We start from the raw sequence: 19,433 nt of genomic DNA on the forward strand, positions 1-19,433 counted from the left end.
CTTTGAAAGTATGTTGTAGTTTAAAACGGCAAGAGGTTGCAATCACTTGGTCACCCCATCACTTTAAAACAAGTGCATATTGTTAACAATGCCCCTGTTTATTCTCATGATATGCAAGCCAACAGAGCAACTTTTTATGGGGTAGAAAAATATATAATTTTTAGAAAAATATAAAAATCTACCCCATAAAAAGTTGCCTTGTTGGGTGGCATGTGTTGGCTTGCATGGTCCTATTAGTACCTCTGGCTCCCACTATCTCTAGGATTAATGTTCCTAAATTCTATGATAATTTGTCTCTCCAAAGAAATGTTTCTGCTTTGTGATTTTGCGGAAGGAATACTGACACTGGTAGCTCTTTGGAAAGCAAATCACATACATAAGCACAAATCTCCCACAATAATAATACATGAATTTGTTTACAAATAAATATGAACACGTATATCACAGAAGGAAGGAAGGAAGGAAGGAGGGAAGAAAGGAGGAGGGGGAGGGAGGGAGGGAGGAAGATTTTAATGAGTGTGAGGCATGGTCTGAGGGAAGTCCTACCTAAGTACTTGGCCACCAGAGGTGCCTCTGACATGAGTGATGTCAAGCTGACCACACCCATCCCGGCCATACCCACCCCAGCCATGCCCACCCAGCTCCCACAGTCAAACAACTCTGATGTGACCCTCAATGAAATGGGCTTTGACACCCCTGTTCTAGAACTCCCTCCGCCAATTGTTATTGTTCAGTCACTAAGTCATTTCTGACTGTTTGTGACCCTCTAGACCATAGCACATCAGCCCCCCAGTCCTCCTGGGGGTTTGCCCAAATTCATCAATGGCATCAATGATACTATCTAATCATCTCATCGTCTGCTGTCCCTTCTCCTTTTACCTTCAATCTTTCCCAGCATCAAATCTTCTCCAGTGACCTTCCTTCAATCAACTAATGTAATATATGTCTGAGAATGTTCAGTATAGAAGTTCTGCTCTGTCTGACAATCAACAGGGAATAATGGCCTGTGAGTGCAGGGAAGAATAAAAGAATTGACAGGGAAGAGAACAGAACTAGCCTTACAAGTGGAATTGCCAAGCAATACTTCTAATAATAGGGCAGAATAATTTCAGAAAAAAATAGTGAACAAATGAAATTAGAAATGAGTTGGCAATATGTACATAAACCTAGAATCTAAAAAGTATCTATATGGCAAATTCAAACTGGATTAAGCTTATTTCAAACGTGTTTCTTCCAAATTGTAGCACTAAAATTAGCATTCATGGTTATAATTAATAAAAATCCAAAGCCAATATTAAATAAATGCTGGCACACATATAGCCACTTGCAAGAACATGGAACAGAATTTACATAGATCGTTTCTTCTGAGGAACTGAATTTTTTTTAAAAATCAGCTCTCAGCCTGCCAGACTGAAGATATGCATCTTTTCAGAACCAAAGGGTAAGATAGCTCATATCAAGTGTCAAACTATGAAAGAAAAAGCCACAGGTTTAAAGTCAGTAATGTACCCTGACACCTCTCTTGCTACATAAAACAAGACTACTAACTCTAGACGGCTAAGCACTGATATCATTGAAATGGATGCACATTGAGAATTTTATAGTACATCACATTCAGTCATGACCTCAAGAGCTATTTTGCAAAGCTTGAGAAAAAGAAAAATGGATTTGGACAGAAAAAAAACAGTGCAAAATGCTCTTATGGGAGAAAACATCCTTCTCAAGAAAGAGAGAAGAAAACACGATGGAGCCAAATAAGGTTGGATGTAGGGAAATATTGGAGATGAGCAATACAATTTGAGTTATAATTATTTAGAAATTGCCCCCCTTAATTTTCAAGGGGATTTAGCAAAACATTTAGGACTAAGAGCAGGAGTGAATCATGCTTATTTGCTAATTGGGCAGCATTTCTTAATTACAGCTTTAAGTCAGTCCCCAGGTGATTCAGTTGAGAAAGTGGGTTAGATGTTCTGTTTTCTAAAAACATGCATTTTACATTCCTACTTTAGTTCAGAAAGCTATTTGTGCCGAGCTCAAAAAGCAGAATTTGCGTTTGCAACCTCCAGTGCTCTGTGAAATTTCCTCAGCACATTAGTTTGAAAAAAGATTGTTTATCTAACAGCCAGCTCTGCAAACCCAGCAAGGAATCTGAAAGTCAAGCTGTGTTCTTGCTTGCTCACCATCATTAATAATCAAGAGTTTGCCGGCCAAATGCCTCTACCACTTAAAATTTTGCCATCCTTCTGCTTTCTGTAAGGCTGCACAGTTGTAGGTCGAGGCAGAACTGGGAGGTAAAGTGGGCTGCCGAGATGGCAGGGCAGATGGGATTGTGTTTGTAGTTCTGTTTCTCAGGCTCATGCCAAAAAATAGACAAGTTGTTAATTTTTTGGAACTGCCTCCAAAGGCTCAGAAAGCAAACCAGTCCCACTGGAAGCAGTGGGAAACTGCCCCACTTCAGAAATCTTGCAGAGAAAAGGAGTAAATGGCTTTAAGTAGCCTTTAAATGGCATGTAAAAATGATACATATGTTAGCAGGTAGTATATCAAAATCAGGTATTCTTACATTGCAAGGAACCAGAATGAAAAGCAGGTTATCAGGATCATGAGCAAATGCTTGGAGTTTAGATTTGTATGCCAATGGCTAACAAGTTCCAGGCTAAAAAGGCCTGGGCAAATTGACATGTGCATATTATTCAGAAGCCATCTTTTGCCTTCATTAATAGACCATGTTTGTAAACATGTTAGTTGTCTTGTTGAATTTGACCATTCTGTGTGTAATCTATTGTCCTTCAGTTCCATTCTATTTTCTATTGTCCTTCAGTTCCATTTTTTGAAGTCCCAAGAAACCCCTTCAACTGCATTAGCATCTCAATAAAAAACCAAAGGTGCTCCAAAGCCATAAAAGCAATAAGAACGCCTCAATTTACCCATGTGCATCACATGGATTTTTGCATCATCACTCACTTATCAAAGTCCTAATTTTCCCCAATCCTGTAATTGACTTACTCACTAGGAGATTATCTTATATATTAAGCCCAAAGACATCCCAAGATTTAAATCAAGTCCAGATGTGCTGTGTATCCACAAACATGACTATATCAGCAAGATAATTGAATGCAACATAATGTTATGTTCAAATGGAATGTTTTTAAAAAAATCATAACTACATTATTTGAGAGCAAGAGGCAGTTCCTTCAGTTCACTATTATAAGACCTTTCCTATGTGAAAAATTGGTCCATACATTTTCTTCTTTTCCATCCTCTTCCCTTCTCTCTTTTTCATTTTTTGGATTATAGTAGTGGCCAAAATTGTGGAAACCTTTTGGGAAAAATATATTTTCTAAAACTAGCTTTTAACACCAGGGTTTTTTTGGAATAGTACCATAAAATTATTTATCAATGGAAAGATAATTTAATCAAAAATGTAATGCAATAAGTTTAATGAAGGATTTGCTATTAGAATACCAGTTAGAGAAGAAAAGTGTAACATGTGTAACATCCTGCAGAAAAAATTAAATATACAAAAGTTATCACCATAGAAAAAACGAGATATGCAAAAACTATAATCATGTCAGTTAACACTTAATTGGGTAACCTTTAATATGAATTACGGCCTTACAACGTCTTCCCATGGAGTGAACCAAGTCTTTTAGTTCTGTAGCTGTTATAATGTGAAACCAAGATTGAATGATTGCTTCTATTAACTGGGTTTTATTGCTGGGTCGCTTCTGAGTAACAAGTTTCTTTTGTCAGCTCCATAGATTTTCAATTGGGTTAAGGTCTGGGCTACTCCAAGCCATTCCAGCAGTGGAATAGGATTATCTTGAAACTCAAAAAAAAAAAAGGTGGTTATATTAGCCATCAAACCTCAAAAATAAACTTTTCCCAAAAGGTTTCCACAATTTTGTGCCACTACTGTATATAAGTGTCTTTAGTCCTGGCAGGGATGTCAAACTGGCAGCCCATGGGCTGGATGCATCACACACAGGTCATGCCCAATCCAGCTCTGCAAGGAGAAAAAATATTGCAATACGCCACGTGATGGCAACATGATGCGGCAAGTTTGACACCCCTGCTTTAGTGCAGGGGTCTCCAACCTTGGCAACTTTAAGACTTGTGGACTTCAACTCCCAGAATTCCTCAGCCAGCTCTGCTGGCTGAGGAATTCTGGGAGTTGAAGTCCATAAGTCTTAAGGTTGCCAAGGTTGGAGACCCCTGCTTTAGTGGATGGCAGAAGGAAAGTAACTCCCTCCCTCCCTTACACTGTCATCAGCAAGGAAGCCTTGTCTGAAGGAAAGCTAAGAAACCTGCCCCTCCTCTTCACTGACCTCACAGTTGAACCGTTGTCACAATGGTAGGAAGTTGTAGGCATTATTTGTCTCACACAGATCCTGCCTACAGTACCTTTCAGTATGCCCCTTTTTTGTTGACAAAATAATGCATTACTACAATATTTCTCAACTTCAACAACTTGTGGATTTCAGTTCCCAGAATTCCTCAGCTGGCACTGACTGGGGAATTCTGGGAGTTGAAATCCCCATTTCTTAAAGTTTCTGAGATTGAGAATCATTGTAATAGATCAATTTTAACAAATCTGTAAGCCATATTCTTGCAGAGATTTTTTGGAAATTAGGCCAAAGGGTGCATAAAATTACACTGAAGACTGCAGGCTGACCCAGCTATATTTCGATTTATTTTCTCGTAATTTGGGAGGTTAGAACTTGCTGCCTACCTATGAAAACTTCTTAAACATTAAAACAATTAAGAGATTATTTAGTTGAATTATTAAACTTGAAGATGTTTCAATTAAAATAAATACACATAAAACTTTTTTCTGAGTCAACTGTATCTCTCTAAAAATAAGTGAATATGTAAGAACTGATCAGTAAGACATGGTCTCCCCAAATGAGAAATAATTTACACAAGGATTTTTCATATCATTGAGAAAGTTTCCTTTCAATCTCTCTAAAATTTGCAAATATTCTCTTTTCCCACATCATTCTTTATTTTTTAAGAAATACCTTGCAAGTAAATTATTTTCAGATATTTCTGTGTGCAGTTTTGCATACATTTCATTGTAGTACATATTCTTAAACATGCTCAAATGAAAGTTGCTGGTATGTCATTTGGGACAACATCTGTATTATAAAATGTAATTCTAATAAGTGTAATATTTATAAACAAATAAATATTAAACTAAAGAATATCCGGGTAATTTCAGGCTTTGGAACAGATGACTAAAAATGAAAAAAATAATAATCAAGGAGGTATTCACTGATGATGGTTGAATCTATCGGGATCTATTTTCACAACTGAACTGAAACTTATCAGCTTGAGAAGTACCACTTAAAATTTGTCTTGCCAGTTTATATCACAATAGTTCACTCATATGGAAGAGTTCCTGCAATATAATGTTTTACATTATCATCCATCTATATTATATGTGGTCAAAGGTGAATTAATGCTCAAGAAAGGTAGCTGTGCTAGGTGATTTTAAAACTATAATTTCACTACGATGTGTATTTTAAGATGCCTGTGTGTAATTGTGAAGTTATGTCTTATAAACGTCTGCTGATCTTTCTAACTTTAAGAAAAGTAAAAAGTAGTGAAGTAGTCCACTTAAAAATGTGCCAATTTATACAGCACTCCGAACTACAACTTCAAGTGATGAGTTACATATGTACATAAGTTGTGCGCCATCGAATCAAATGATCCCCAAATAAAGTTTCTTTAAACAGACACAGTTTACAAAGATAGCTGGTGTTCTTCAAGTCTGTAGTACTCACATATAGTTGTCAAATGATTCAGACTCAGCTAAACAATTTAAATGAAGAACTTTGACAAATAATGTAAAATTAAAATTGGGCATACGTTCATGAAGAAGCTATGACTATGTTGAGTAATGTTATCAAGCAACCACTGATTTTAAAAAATCCTTTATGTTATGAATAATGGTATAGAAAGAATATAAGAGATAATTTCAAGACAAAAGCCTAGTTAGATAATTTAGTTTATAAATGTTAGGGCAGTTCTTATTTCAGAATTGATGTAGAAGAGGTACTTTTGAGCACAGGACCTATTTAAAATAATAAAAGAAATTTTCTATTTTCTGAGTGAAACTCCCCCAAAGTCACATTTATTTGAATGAGTATATTCAGCAACTACATCTTTAATGTGGATGATTAAAGCAGCTGCGTTTTTTTCAGGATTACATGGAAACCTGAATAAACGGAATGGCTTTAAAGAAGCTGCTCTTGATTCAAAAGTAATTATTTAAATTCTTTTTCCAAGCATGTACAGCCCAAATGGACAAAAATGATCTTACAGCTTTTCTCCCCCCTCTAGACAGTGACATAGATTGCTTCACTAATATTAACATTTCTCATCCCCTGCCGCCTTTCTTCCCCATTTAAATAACTTCTGGACATGGCCCCAAAACGTTGCTTGCACAACAAGGGAAACTTGGATAATCTCCAAGGGGTATGTGCATTTTTCAAACATTCTCTTTAGTTATGATCCATCAAATGCCAGGGTAGAACCTGCTCATCAAGGCAGCCAGAATAACCTCCTGTATTTCTACTACTTGAATGAATACTCTTATCTTTCCTCTTCCATATCTGATACTTTTAGGGAAGGATGCTGAGAGCCATTTTTCTAGAAGTGAGATGGCTGAGGATTTGTACACCTGCTTGCCCTGCAGGGAAGGATGTTCTGACTGTACAGATGATACTCCCTGCTATGCACAGGAGGACCACTATTTACGACTTGCTATAATCTCCTTCCAAACTCTCTGTATGCTGTTGGACTTCATAAGCATGCTGGTGGTCTACCGTTTTCGCAAGGCAAAGGTAAATATACTATTTTTTTTTAAAAAAAATCACCCTTCTCATTTTGCTGGTCATAAATAGCTTTATCAGGGAATTATCTGTGATTGTTCCAACAGTCTTAATAAATAAGATAGTAAAGAAATTCTAGCCCTTACTGTGATGGCTGAGCAATAGTACAGAGTGTAGAGAAAAGTTTCCTAAGAGAAAGAATTGCATTCTTACGAGGCAGATGCAAGGCTGAGCTCCAAACACAGCAATCAGTTCTCTGGCTGAACGTTCAGTTCCTCTGTGCAGTTTTTATTCTATGTTGAATGACGTGGGGTTTGTCCACGCAGAATTTAGGTATTGTTTTGAATTCCCCAACTCTTATCTCTAGCAGGAAAACCTGGGATGCTTTTGAAAGATCTTGTTGGGACATTTCACTTTTTCACTAAGTTTTCATTTAACTTGAACAATTGGGACCTGCAGCTCCATCCTTAAGTGACATGGTCTTTAAGCAAGACATCATGAGACTGTGATGGACTTACAACCTCACTGCTGCTGTGGTTGTTAAACAAGACATCATATTGCCATGAGTTGCAATTTTATTGTCAGCTTCTTTATTAACTGTTGTGATCACAAATGGTGATCACAAGACTGCAGAATGTTGCAGTGGTTATAAATGTGATAGCTGCACAAGACTCAGTCATTTCCTTCATTGTAACAACAACAACAACAAAATCTCCTCTCCTTAGAATAGTGCAATGGTATTTTAATACTCCTTGTAGAAATAAAGGCATACAGTTATTTTTCATAAAGTCACTCTTTCAGCCCCATTGTAACTTCAAATGATTGCTAAATAGGACAGTTGTTAAGTGAGGACTACCTGTTTGTTAGCAAACCATGTTACCCAATCCTGCTAACAAATGCTAGCAATTATTTTATAGCTGGGGGTAGGAAAATGAAAGTATTGATTTCACTGATATTATTAGTGTGTGTCCCATGGGACTTAGTTTGTCCCACTGCACGGAGAAAGGAAGAATCTAAAATTGTATCAGGACATAGGCACAAACTGCAGATAGAACTAAGTCAGGACTCAGATATTGGAAATATGGTCAAAAGGAAAATAAGAACCAAATAAAAAGGTAGTATTCAGAAGCAGTATCAGAGCCAAATATCAACTTTGCTGATAGGAATGTAGTATCCCCTGAAACTGGGAAAGCACTCCTCATATTTTTTCCAAGTTAAAGCATAGATACCTAGCTGACTTGGCGGATTGCAAAAAACTAAACAGGTTAGATCTGATTAGAATTTGGCTGTGAGACTACTAGGAGATCTCAGGATTATAGGCAATTTTGGAAGTTTAAAATACATCCCAGAAACCAGTATTAAACCACTTATACATTGTTTTCGTGGAAATATCCAAATCCAGCCACCACTCCCACAGTATCCAAGTTTTGTGCTGCTGCGATGATAACAAGGCAAAACTGATGAAAGAAGTAAAGATTTATTTTTGTTGCTATCTTGTTTAATTATTTTTAAATAATTTTAGAGGACGTATATAGTTATATTCTATTAAATTTATTACTGTTACATAAATAAGCTTGTTACTATTGTAATAGGGGTTCCGAATATATGATATTTGATTTATTCTATAGTTGTCAATATATAATTCTATTCACATCTCTGAATAGATCCTGACTGTATTTGTTATCTTTTATTCCTTTTTTTATTATTTTATGTTTCTGGTCATTGACCAAATAAATAAATAAATCAAAATGTCCATGCAATCATGGACATAGAAAGAGTCTTTACCTTTACACATGCATAAATGTTTATAAGACATACAGTACAATAGTAGCAAATAACTTTAGTTTGGGTGTAGGATGAGGGTTCATTTTCCAAGCTTGTGGATTGTTTTCTGAATGCTTCATTACCAGGCTAGGTAACATCTTCAGCTGATTTAGGGGATATCAGTGCCAGTGTTCTTCTGTTTATCCTTAATCTCTATCCACACCAACACCAAACAGCAGCAGTTCAATTGGAGTCCAGAAATATTTCACGAGAAGAGTCCTCTATTCCTCTGCTCACAACAGAATACCTTATGCCACCAGATTTGAAATTTTGGACTTAGACAACTTAGAACTTCGTCGCCTTTGGTCTGACCTAAGTGTGGTACATAAAATTATCTGCTACAACGGCCTACCTGTCAATGACTACTTCAGCTTTAGCTGCAACAATACACGGCACACAGTAGATACATATTTAAGGTAAACCGCTCCAAACTTGATTGCAGAAAATACGACTTCAGCAGCGGAATGGTAAATGCCTGGAATGCACTACCTGACTCTGTGGTTTCTTCCCCAAACCCCCAAAACTTTAACCTTAAACTGTCTACTGTCGACCTCACCCCATTCCTAAGAGGTCTGTAAGGGGCGTGTATAAGAGCACCACCGTGCCTACCGTCCCTGTCATAATGTTCCCTTTTATTCATATCAATTTCATGTATTCATAATCATGTTTATACTTATATCTATTATCTAATACATGCTTGACAAAAATAAATAAATAAAATAAAAATCATGGGCCACGCTACCACCCACCGCACTCGTGAGTTCATAGAAGCTGGGCATTCCACAAGCAATTCCATCAACAGACATATTGACCTACAACCAGCATACGAACCCCTCAGAATCCAAATCAACCACACAGCCAACCAAAGACAGCACCAACCTTCAACTAACTCATGCAACCCCACACACACACCAGCAGTTCACCTCCCAATGACCCTGACCTGTAAGTAATCTTCTTATCACAAAGCCCATCACAAGTCTCACTGATGACTCACAGCTGACCCATCACAACACCCTCACTTGACACACCCACATCTGAAGCCCTCATAAATAGAAGAACACTGAAACCCTCTAAACTCCACTGAATATGTTACCCAGGCTGGTAACAAAACATTCGGAAACCAGCCCACAAGCTCGGAGAATGAACTGTCCATAAACAGCACATTCTCACATAATACTGTACCACAAGCCTCACTCCAAATAACAGTTTGCTGGTGTCTAGGATGTATGTGCGCGCGTGCGTGTGTGATTGCACCAGAGTGAATGAACTGGCCTTTAAAATAATTTTCCAGTTTACTCAATACAACCAGCAAAATCAAATGCACATTAAATACTTGAATCCAACTGCTAAAATTAATAGCTGCAATCACCTCTTACTATAAATAGACAGTCATTTCTATTTAGCCTTCCGAAGCAATAATTGCACAATCAACTGAATCTATCAGATTCTGTACTGGATGACTTCCTGTCAATTTCCTCAATTAAGCGCCTGGCAGGAAACCTTATGGCTGGCTTGAACAATTTTGCCTCCTTCTCTGCTTCCATCCTCTTTATGGCAGATCTTCGGTATTTGACAAGATGCTGAAACATGTGCTTGCTACAATTGTGATGTGTTGCAGAACTGGCTGTTGACATAATTCCATCCAATCCCAGAAAAGCATCTGTTTAATACCCTGATGGTAATTTATCAAGAAAGGTCTATTCTAACTCCCCACAAGTTTTTAGATGTAAGATGTGCTAGGAGCTCCTTGGACCGAGCAGGTTCAACTGCCTACTTAGACATTTTAGAGATAAACCTAAATTTCTGCAGATGTTTCTAACGAAAGAAATGTGCAGTATATATTGAAATATGGCTTTGGGAAAGGATATAATGAAGCATGCTTTTTCCCATGAGATGAAACATTGGCTTAGTTTAGATATTTGTGAAGAATTGAATATGATTGTACATTTGTTTCTTTTTTCACATTTTTAAATTATAATTCTCTAATGAGATAAAATAAAACAAGTATGGGTAAAGTAATGAAAGTGAAACCACAGTACAGGCAGCAATAAATACAAAGTCTGAAAGTGGAAAATGAAATGTCTAAGATGAAAAAAGGAAAATATATATATGTGGGCCTTAATAAGCTTGTACTAGAATAGCAATTCTTGAAGTGTAGCCTGGGGACACCTGATGGTCTCGGGAATATTTTAGGGTTCCATGGAGTCAAATATTTTGAAATTTCTCAGTTTTAATTTCTAATAAATATTGATAGCAATGACCCACATAAACCAAAGCTCTTTTAATATTGTAAATGGGTCCTAAGATCAAAATATGAGAAACACTGCGCAAGAAGGACTCTACAGCTTTTAATTTATGACTTTTGTTAAAGCCATTCAGAAAAAGATTTTCATTATGACTTTTCTGTCTGGATAAGTAAACATGGTAGGAGATATTTCATAAAATCCTGTAAATGCTTTCCAGAAGTTTGCTAGAATTCATTTTAATTCATTAGCAAATTAATGGATTGATTGGCTGTTCTTAGCGCTCACTTTAATGGTTTTCCAGGGCATTTCTTGAGGGCAAATAGGTTGAACTATGCAAATCAGGCAAGAGTATGTAAGTTTTATTCAAATTATTGAATAAGGTCAATGTAGACTTTCTTAATATTTTTTCCAGGCCACCCAAGCAATATTATTATATTTAGTATTTAGTAACAGACAAAGACTCTTGTGTTACAGTTTTAGCTGCAAAATTTTATTTTGTACATACAAGGATATGTTGTTGTTAGTTGCGAAGTCGTGTCCGACTCATCGTAATCCCATGGCCTTCCTATCCTCTACCATCCCACAGAGACCATTTAAGCTCATACCTACAGCTTCAGTGACTCCATCCAGCCACCTCATTCTTTGTCGTCCCCTTCTTCTTTTGCCCTCAATCTTTCCCAGCATTAGGCTCTTCTCCAGTGAGTCTTTCTTTCTCATTAGGTGGCCAAAGTATTTCAGTTTCATCTTCAGGATCTGGCCTTCTAAAGAGCAGTCAGGGTTGATCTCCTCTAGGACTGACTTATTTGTTCGCCTTGCAATGCAAGGATATAGCAGGTCTTTATTAGGACTGATTTGAATTATTTATGTGAAGTTTAGAGTCACGATTTTAGAAATGTGGCATATTGATTTCATTATCATCATCACCATATTCAAATCAAATTAAAATCTTTATTTCAGTTATTGACCAGCATAACATGACACAACCAACCCAACAGTTTGATTAGAATAAAACAGCCAACATCAGAAACACTGGGCTTGAATAAAAGTTCAGTGAGATAACAAACAAGACCAAATCTTTACTTCCACTAAAACTATAACTCTTAGGACTAAAATAATCACTGTTATTAGTACTAATATTATAACCCTATAATTCTCATTAAATCTATACTTCTGGCTATAATCTGGTGGTTATTTATTTTATTTATTTATTTATCAAATTTTTATACTGCCCTTCTCCCGAAGGACTCAGGGCGGTGTACAGCCTAAATAAAACACAATATATATACAATTAAAATCAAAATTTAAAATTTTAGACCTAAAACACATAAGTAGAGAGGAAAGTCTTACATATACAATTCCCATAATTATGAAGCCGGAGGAATAATTAACTCTCATCTAATTTTATTAGCAGCACAAAGTGACTTGGCAAGGTCTAAAGAGATAAACTCTGATCTGATAAGAGTAGGGTGTAAAATAAATTAGTACAGTCTGAATACTTTATCAAATAAGGAAAAATGAAACAGACTTTAATGTCCTTAAAAAAAACTAGCAATAAAACAGTACACGGATGGTACTGTACTATTTACATATAGAGAGTATTACATGGACATAATTGAAGGATTTCTGGATATCCTCACATTCATTTATGCTTTCTATTAATTTTATTTTTTATGCTGTGCTTTTAAAGTAATAATAGAAGTATCTCTTTCTCTAATGTTATAGAGCCTTCTTGGCACACAAAGCCCTATCGGTGGGCACACAAACTCAGCTCTGGTCAACTGATTTTCGGGCTTTCTGGGCCACCGAGAAGTAGGGAAACAGGCTGTTTCCTGCCTCCAGAGTGCCTGGAGGGGTGGGGAAGGCCCATTTTTTGCTCTCCCCAGGCTCCAGAGCCTCTCTAGGATCCCGGGGAGGGCGTAAACAGCCCGTTTGCTGATTTCTGGTCCCACCAGAAGTAGGCAAACGGGCTGTTTCCGGCCTCCAAAGGGCCTCCAGGGGGGTGGGGAAGGCCGTTTTTGCCCTCCCCAAACTCCTAGAGAGGCTCTGGAGCCTGGGGAAAGAAAAAAACAGGCCCTACCGGTCCCACCATGCCATATGTGCCAAAAGTGGGGGGAGCATGTGGGGGTTGCGCATGCGTGCACAGGGGGCAGGGCACATAGAATTATGGGTGTGGGCATACGCACACACACCCCGTGCTCTCCCCCCCCCGCTTTTGGCATGCGATGGCACAAAAAGTTAGCCATCACTGTTATGGGGGATATTCAAGTAAATATTGAGAGCCAGTTTGCCTAGTGGTTAAAGCACCTAACTAGAAAGTGGGAGACCGAGTTCTAGTCCTGCTTTAGTCAGCTGGGTAATTTTGGGCCAGTCACTCTCTCTCAGCCCAACCCACTTCATAGGGTAGTTGTGGGAAAAATAAGGGGAGAAAGGTGTAATGGAAAGGTGTAATGGTCGGACCTTCCGCCGCGAGCTTAAAACATACCTATTTAACTGCGCAGGACTGAGTTAGATTTTAGTTTGTGGGTTTTAACTTGGGTTTTAATTTTTTATATTTTTAATTATTAGGCTTTTGAATAAGTTTTTTAATTGTTTTTTAGATTGTATTTATTGCTTTTAAATGCCTGTAAACCGCCCTGAGTCCTTTGGGAGATAGGGCGGTATATAAATATAAACAATAAATAAATAAATAAATAAATAAATAATGGATATGTTTGTTCCCTTGAGTTATTTGTAAAAATAATAAAAATAAAATAAATAATAAAATAAAATAAAATATCCCAGTGCCAAGACAATGATGGCTTTAAAAACTGCAAATCAATAGTTTGAATGACCTGATGGTCTGTAGAGATAAGAAAATATTAGCATACTATACCTTTATTCCTCTGTCCCAATTAACAGTTTTGCTATCTATCTGCTGACCAAGAAAAATTCCCAGAACTATTTTCAATTGCAACCACACATATTAAACTTTGGAGTCATCCAGCTAGGAGACCACTTGTAAATAATTGTAACAGATTTATCTCAATCAAAAACTAGTAATAGATCTATAACGTTTAGCTGGTAAAGCGTCCTGGAAACATTTGATCCATGATGACCTTCCATGGAGTAATGGATTTAAGTTAAAAGAAGACAATTTTATATAGTTAGCAATTACCCGGAGACTCCAGGTAGTTCAGAATGCGGCTGCGCGGGTGATAGAGGGAGCCCCTCGTGGCTCCCACGTAACACCTCTCCTGCGCAGACTGCACTGGCTGCCTGTAGCCTTCCGGGTGCGCTTCAAGGTTTTGGTAATGATCTTCAAAGCGCTCCATGACATAGGGCCAGGCTACTTACGGGACCGTCTACTGCCACCGAATGCCTCTCACCGACCCGTGCGCTCTCACAGAGAGGGACTCCTCAGGGTGCCGTCGGCCAGGCAGTGCCGACTGGCGACACCCAGGGGAAGGGCCTTTTCTGTGGGGGCCCCCACCCCCAGGACTTCGCCAACTTCCTGACCTTCGAACCTTCCGCCGCGAGCTTAAGACACATCTATTTATTTGCGCAGGACTGGACTAGAATTTTAAATTTTAAATGTTTAAATTTTAAATTTGGTTTTAAATGGGGTTTTATTATTTATAGCTCTATTTTAAATATTCGGCCTATGTAATAAGTTTTTTAATTTAATGTTTTTATCTTGTACATATATATGTTTTTTAAGTGGCTGTAAACCGCCCTGAGTCCCTAGGGAGATAGGGCGGTATAAAAGTACGAATAATAAATAAATAAATAAATAAAATAAATTGTTCAAATGAATAGTAATTTCCTCTTCACTGAAGATGTAGACGAAGCTTGACAACCATCTGTCATCTGTCATGAATACTTTAATTGAGATTCCTGTACTGGGCAAGCACTGGGATTCAGTGGCTTAAGGGCACTTCTCTGATTCCAAAAGTTTCCAACACTTGTATCTAAACACCAGTTTGCAGTTCATTTTACTTATAAACTTTAATTGGAATCATTTTTGCCATTTAAATAATTCCGTCTTAAGTTATAAATAACTAACTTATTCCTAGCTTATTTAATGGGTCTATTGTAAATACATAAAATTTGAGTCAAACTGTTGAATAGAACTGAATGACAAAAGCATTTAGATAATTACGTGCAGCCCTAATGTCATTCTGCTCAAGGTTTGACACAGAGATTTGGATTAAGTGTTCTTTATGAAATAACCCTGCCTTTGCTATAGTCATTTTCCAGCTTGTTTGGATATTAACCTTGGCTATTGATGCTTCTGTTGAAAACAGTGTGAAACATTTCTATTTAATTACTTGTCAGTTGGTACAAAATGTTCTTGATCATATTTTTGCTATTTAGATTAGATCATAAGTATACCTTCTGAACATTATCTTGAATCAGTTGGTGATATGTATTAAAGTTTATAATGTAATTCTGCAGTCACAAAGCTAATCTGAAGACAGAAAATACAAGAGAAAAGCAACTCACAAGTAGTTCAGTTCATGATTACAGAATTCATGGCTACCCAGATGTATTACATTTCACAGCAGTCAACATAGAGGAATTAGGGGCTATAGTTGAAAAAAATCTGGACCATAACTTTCCCATCCAGCTTTCCTGATGTTTCAATAGTTAGCTGAAAATGGTTCACATCTGTATTAGAGAGACATGGGACATGGTCTGCAACAGGGGTCTCCAACCTTGGTCCCTTTAAGACTTGTGGACTTCAACTCCCAGCAAAGCTGGCTGAGGAACTCTGGGAGTTGAAGTCCACAAGTCTTAAAGGGACCAAGGTTGGAGACCCTTGGTCTAAAATATCAAATAGCAGCCACAATGGAAGCTCCAATTCATTTTTTTTTAGTGTGTCACACATGCAAACCCATTAAAAGCTAGAACTTCATTCATACCATTAAGGTTGCCCTCTTGCTGCAGAACCTATCGGCTAGAACAGAATGTCAAATTATAGAATTTCTTATCCAGATATACCTTGTGAAAACTTTACCAGTGATCACCAGAAGCCCAATGAACTTCACACTTTATGTAAGGGGTTAAATCAAATATGTGACCAGGACTACCTATTATATCTTGCTATTGCCAGCACCGTTCAGAGAATGAGGCCAGTGAAAGTCTTTTCTAGACTTTGGAGATTTTATTTTTGATCAGCCTTCCTTCTGAAGTTAAATAAGTGGTAAGAGAACAAATGTCCCTTATAGTTACTGATCTTTGAAATTAACTTCCAGTAAGATGCCTAAAACTAAATCAAATGTCCTTCTTTGTCAGTCTTTTTATTTGACAGAGCTTTTCATGCATGTCAACTAGCAAGGTATTCTTTTTTAAAAAAGAAAAGTGAACATTTTTATTGCTACTTTTATTGTTATATTTTACTCCTCTCCTTGTTTTGTTTTCATTGTTATTTATAGTTTTGTCCTTTCTTTTATTTATTGTTATTCTCTAAACTGCTCTGAAAGGTTGTTAGCTCAAGTACAGCTTAGACCATTTCAGTAAATAAAATAAACCAAACCTAGCACTGTCTACAAAAATTTATATTGTGATTCCACATCTTTATTACAAAATTACCCTATGGCAATCAGATTGTATTTTCTCTCTTTCTATTTCAGCCCATCTTCCTTTACATTTTGTGCTGCTTTTCTGACTCAAAATTAGCTTCTTATGTTTACTAAAAAGTGGCCTAAGTTATATATAAAGAAGGGTTGGTTGTCTAGTTTCATGTAATATTGGTTTTATTAGCATTGGTTGTATAGATTTTGGCCTAGTCTACTTTGTGACCTGGCTACTAGTTTAGTTTTACTCACTAAATAAGGGCTGTCAAGCTTGTGGCCTGTGGCCCAGATGCGTCATGCACTGGCCATGCCCGGTTTAGCAAAGGGGAAAAAAGTCCCGATATGTCACATGATAATGCCGTGGGGATGCGAGTTTGACACCCTTGCACTAAACCCTGATTAAACAAAGCTTGTGGCTTAGTGTTATGTGTGAACCCTTTTTCTATATGCAGGATTAGACAAAAAGTAAGGTCTTCTGAATTCTTCCTCTGCCTGATACTTTAGATCTTCCTCTATAAATTTCTTTTACCAAGCTATTTCTAGAATTCAAGGTCAGAAGAAAATCCTTCAGCTAAAAATGGAGGCATTTATTTTTTTATTTATTTTTAAGATTTATAAGCTGTGACTCTGGGCAGCAGTACTGCTGCTCTTCATTTATATATAACAACAAGCTCAAACTCTTCCTTTAGATATAATTTAGGCATTTCTGTAATTTGAACCAGACTTTTACTAAAAAGATAAACAACAAAATACTGGTCTGTATTATCATAGATTGACAGCTAACCATTATCTTTCAAGAGCTTCCATTGTTATTCCTGCTTTTTGAGAAAATAGAAAGAATAAGTATTGAAACCCAAAGAGTTTACTTCAGAGTTAATTAACACTTTTATGTGAAGAAATGATTTTATTTTATTCTGGGGTAGGACTGGGATAGGAATGAGAAGCTGAAATCCTATGAGTTCTCACTTAATACAAACCTGATAATAGGTATTAAATGTGTCGAGGATTTGGAAACCCAATTAAAACTGGCTGTTATATCCATCCATGTGTTCTTGTGAAGTCATTAACCAATTTTCAAGCCAGCTAGATATCTAAGCCAAATGACAGTTCTCAAATTCAGAAAGTCCTAATTCTGGCAAGATTTAACGCCCCCCTCCCAATGATGTACTTGAGGAGAAATTAAAGAGCCTCCCATTTAAGACTTTGTCCCTTGGATCAAGACGTCCTGAAATACTCATCCTTTCTTTTATATTCTTTTATAATGCTCCTATTAGAAAAATGCTTGGTTTCAGTTAATAATGCTCAATCTCCTTAGGTTTGCATGCCATCCTGGTGTATTTTATTTACATTGCTTTTACGTCTGATCAGTATGCTCTTATTTCTCTTAAGTTTTTGTTTTACTATTTGTAAAATACAGCACACCTTGAACATACCAGTTTACAATGATTGAGTTTTACCATGGTTTTTATTTGCTGTGTCACACTTCATTTTCTTTCTGCTTCTGAGCTGAGAAGTATTCGTCTTGTTTTCTTTAAAGTTAATACTGTCTGTTTATTCTTGAGCCTGTACCAATTTTCATAGACTTTAAGAAAAGAACAGGTTTAGAAGTTACTTCTAAGAAGAAGAGAACTTCAGAGAAATTCTCACAGATGGAGCATAGTGGTATTAGATTTATTCAATTACGACTGGACAATTATCTCTCCAGCTTGTCTGGCTACAGCATTTCAATTGAAATCCAGAAGGATTCTTAGAATGAAGTCCTTGTAACTTTTCCGTCAGCACTAGACAGAACCCTTTGTTGAGAAAAATTCAGAGAAGAATCATCTCTTCTTCTTTCCTTGAAGAGATTCAAAGAATTTTTGAAAGAGATTCATCCAATTTTTCTGCCCACAAATTTGGTACATTGTTTGCAAAGATCTTGCAAAGCAGATACATCTTCAGAGAAGGGAAAGCCAGAATGGCAACATTGATCATTTTGTTGTGTCTGCCAACTTGAATTATTCGATAACCCACTCCCTACCCAAGGATGCCTTTGCTGCAAAATAATTAAAATTATATCTGGCAATCAGATCTATACAAACTGGATTTTCATTGCTTTCTGTTCCTTGCTGTCTGACGTCTGAAAGGCATAAAGCAATGCCACAATACTGTTGTCTACTGACATTTAGAATGGGTTTGTGTGAGCCATTTGAGGAAGTTGAGGTCAGAAAACAGACTGCTCAGCACTAGTTAGAACTATACTTTATTTACAGCTCTAGAAAGAGAATCTTGAAAGCCTGACTAAGTTTTTCCTTCTTCCTTGCCTCCCTTCCTCCCTTTTATACTTTAGTACCATGTTCCTTCACCTGGCTGAGAAGTTCTGGGAGTTAAAGTCCAGACATATTTAAAACAAGTTTAGTTGGCAAGATTGACCAACACTGTTTTAATGAATTACAAAGGCATGATTGTTATCCTTTTCTTACAGGTTCACTTTGTTCTAAGCTTAAAATAAGCTTTTCCTCATCTATTCCCTTGCTTCTCCAATGTCATCTCCTTGGCTTCTTCAATTTGAAATCAATATCCCAACCACTGACTTTCCATAACAATACATACATTTGAACCATTAAGAGTATTTATGCCAATCTATTCCTAACTGCATTATTATATGTATGGTACATGCACAGTCCTTAATGGTCTTCTTCTAGCATATGTGTAACCATTTGTCAAGACAATATGGAAATATTTTGACAATTCTGACAAGCTTCATTGCACTGATGAAGCTGCTTGGTTTGTCAGCCTTTGGGAAATGGCAATGCCCAAAGACAGCTGCAGCATTTCGACAAAGATATATTTAATGATTCTCCTGGGTGGAAGAAATGCAGATTTTTCCTAGCACAAGAAGCTGTTAAGCAGTCCCAGCAGAAATAACTGGCTTACAACATGAGTGCATAACCCTTGGGGAACAACTATTCTGTTTCTATTTCTCCTCCATC

At 37.1% G+C, this 19,433-nt stretch overlaps 1 protein-coding gene across 1 annotated transcript in view; it reads left to right on the forward strand.

The window, feature by feature from the left end:
• Window positions 1–19,433, forward strand: part of GPR158 (G protein-coupled receptor 158) — a 161,009-nt gene that overhangs the window by 88,714 nt on the left and 52,862 nt on the right. The window contains exon 4 of the mRNA XM_058182758.1: window positions 6,631–6,848. Within this exon, the coding sequence (XP_058038741.1) occupies window positions 6,631–6,848 (218 nt within the window). The remainder of the gene's footprint in view (window positions 1–6,630; window positions 6,849–19,433) is intronic.

The sequence above is a fragment of the Ahaetulla prasina genome, chromosome 4 (assembly GCF_028640845.1).
Source record: "Ahaetulla prasina isolate Xishuangbanna chromosome 4, ASM2864084v1, whole genome shotgun sequence".
Taxonomy (NCBI): domain Eukaryota; kingdom Metazoa; phylum Chordata; class Lepidosauria; order Squamata; family Colubridae; genus Ahaetulla; species Ahaetulla prasina.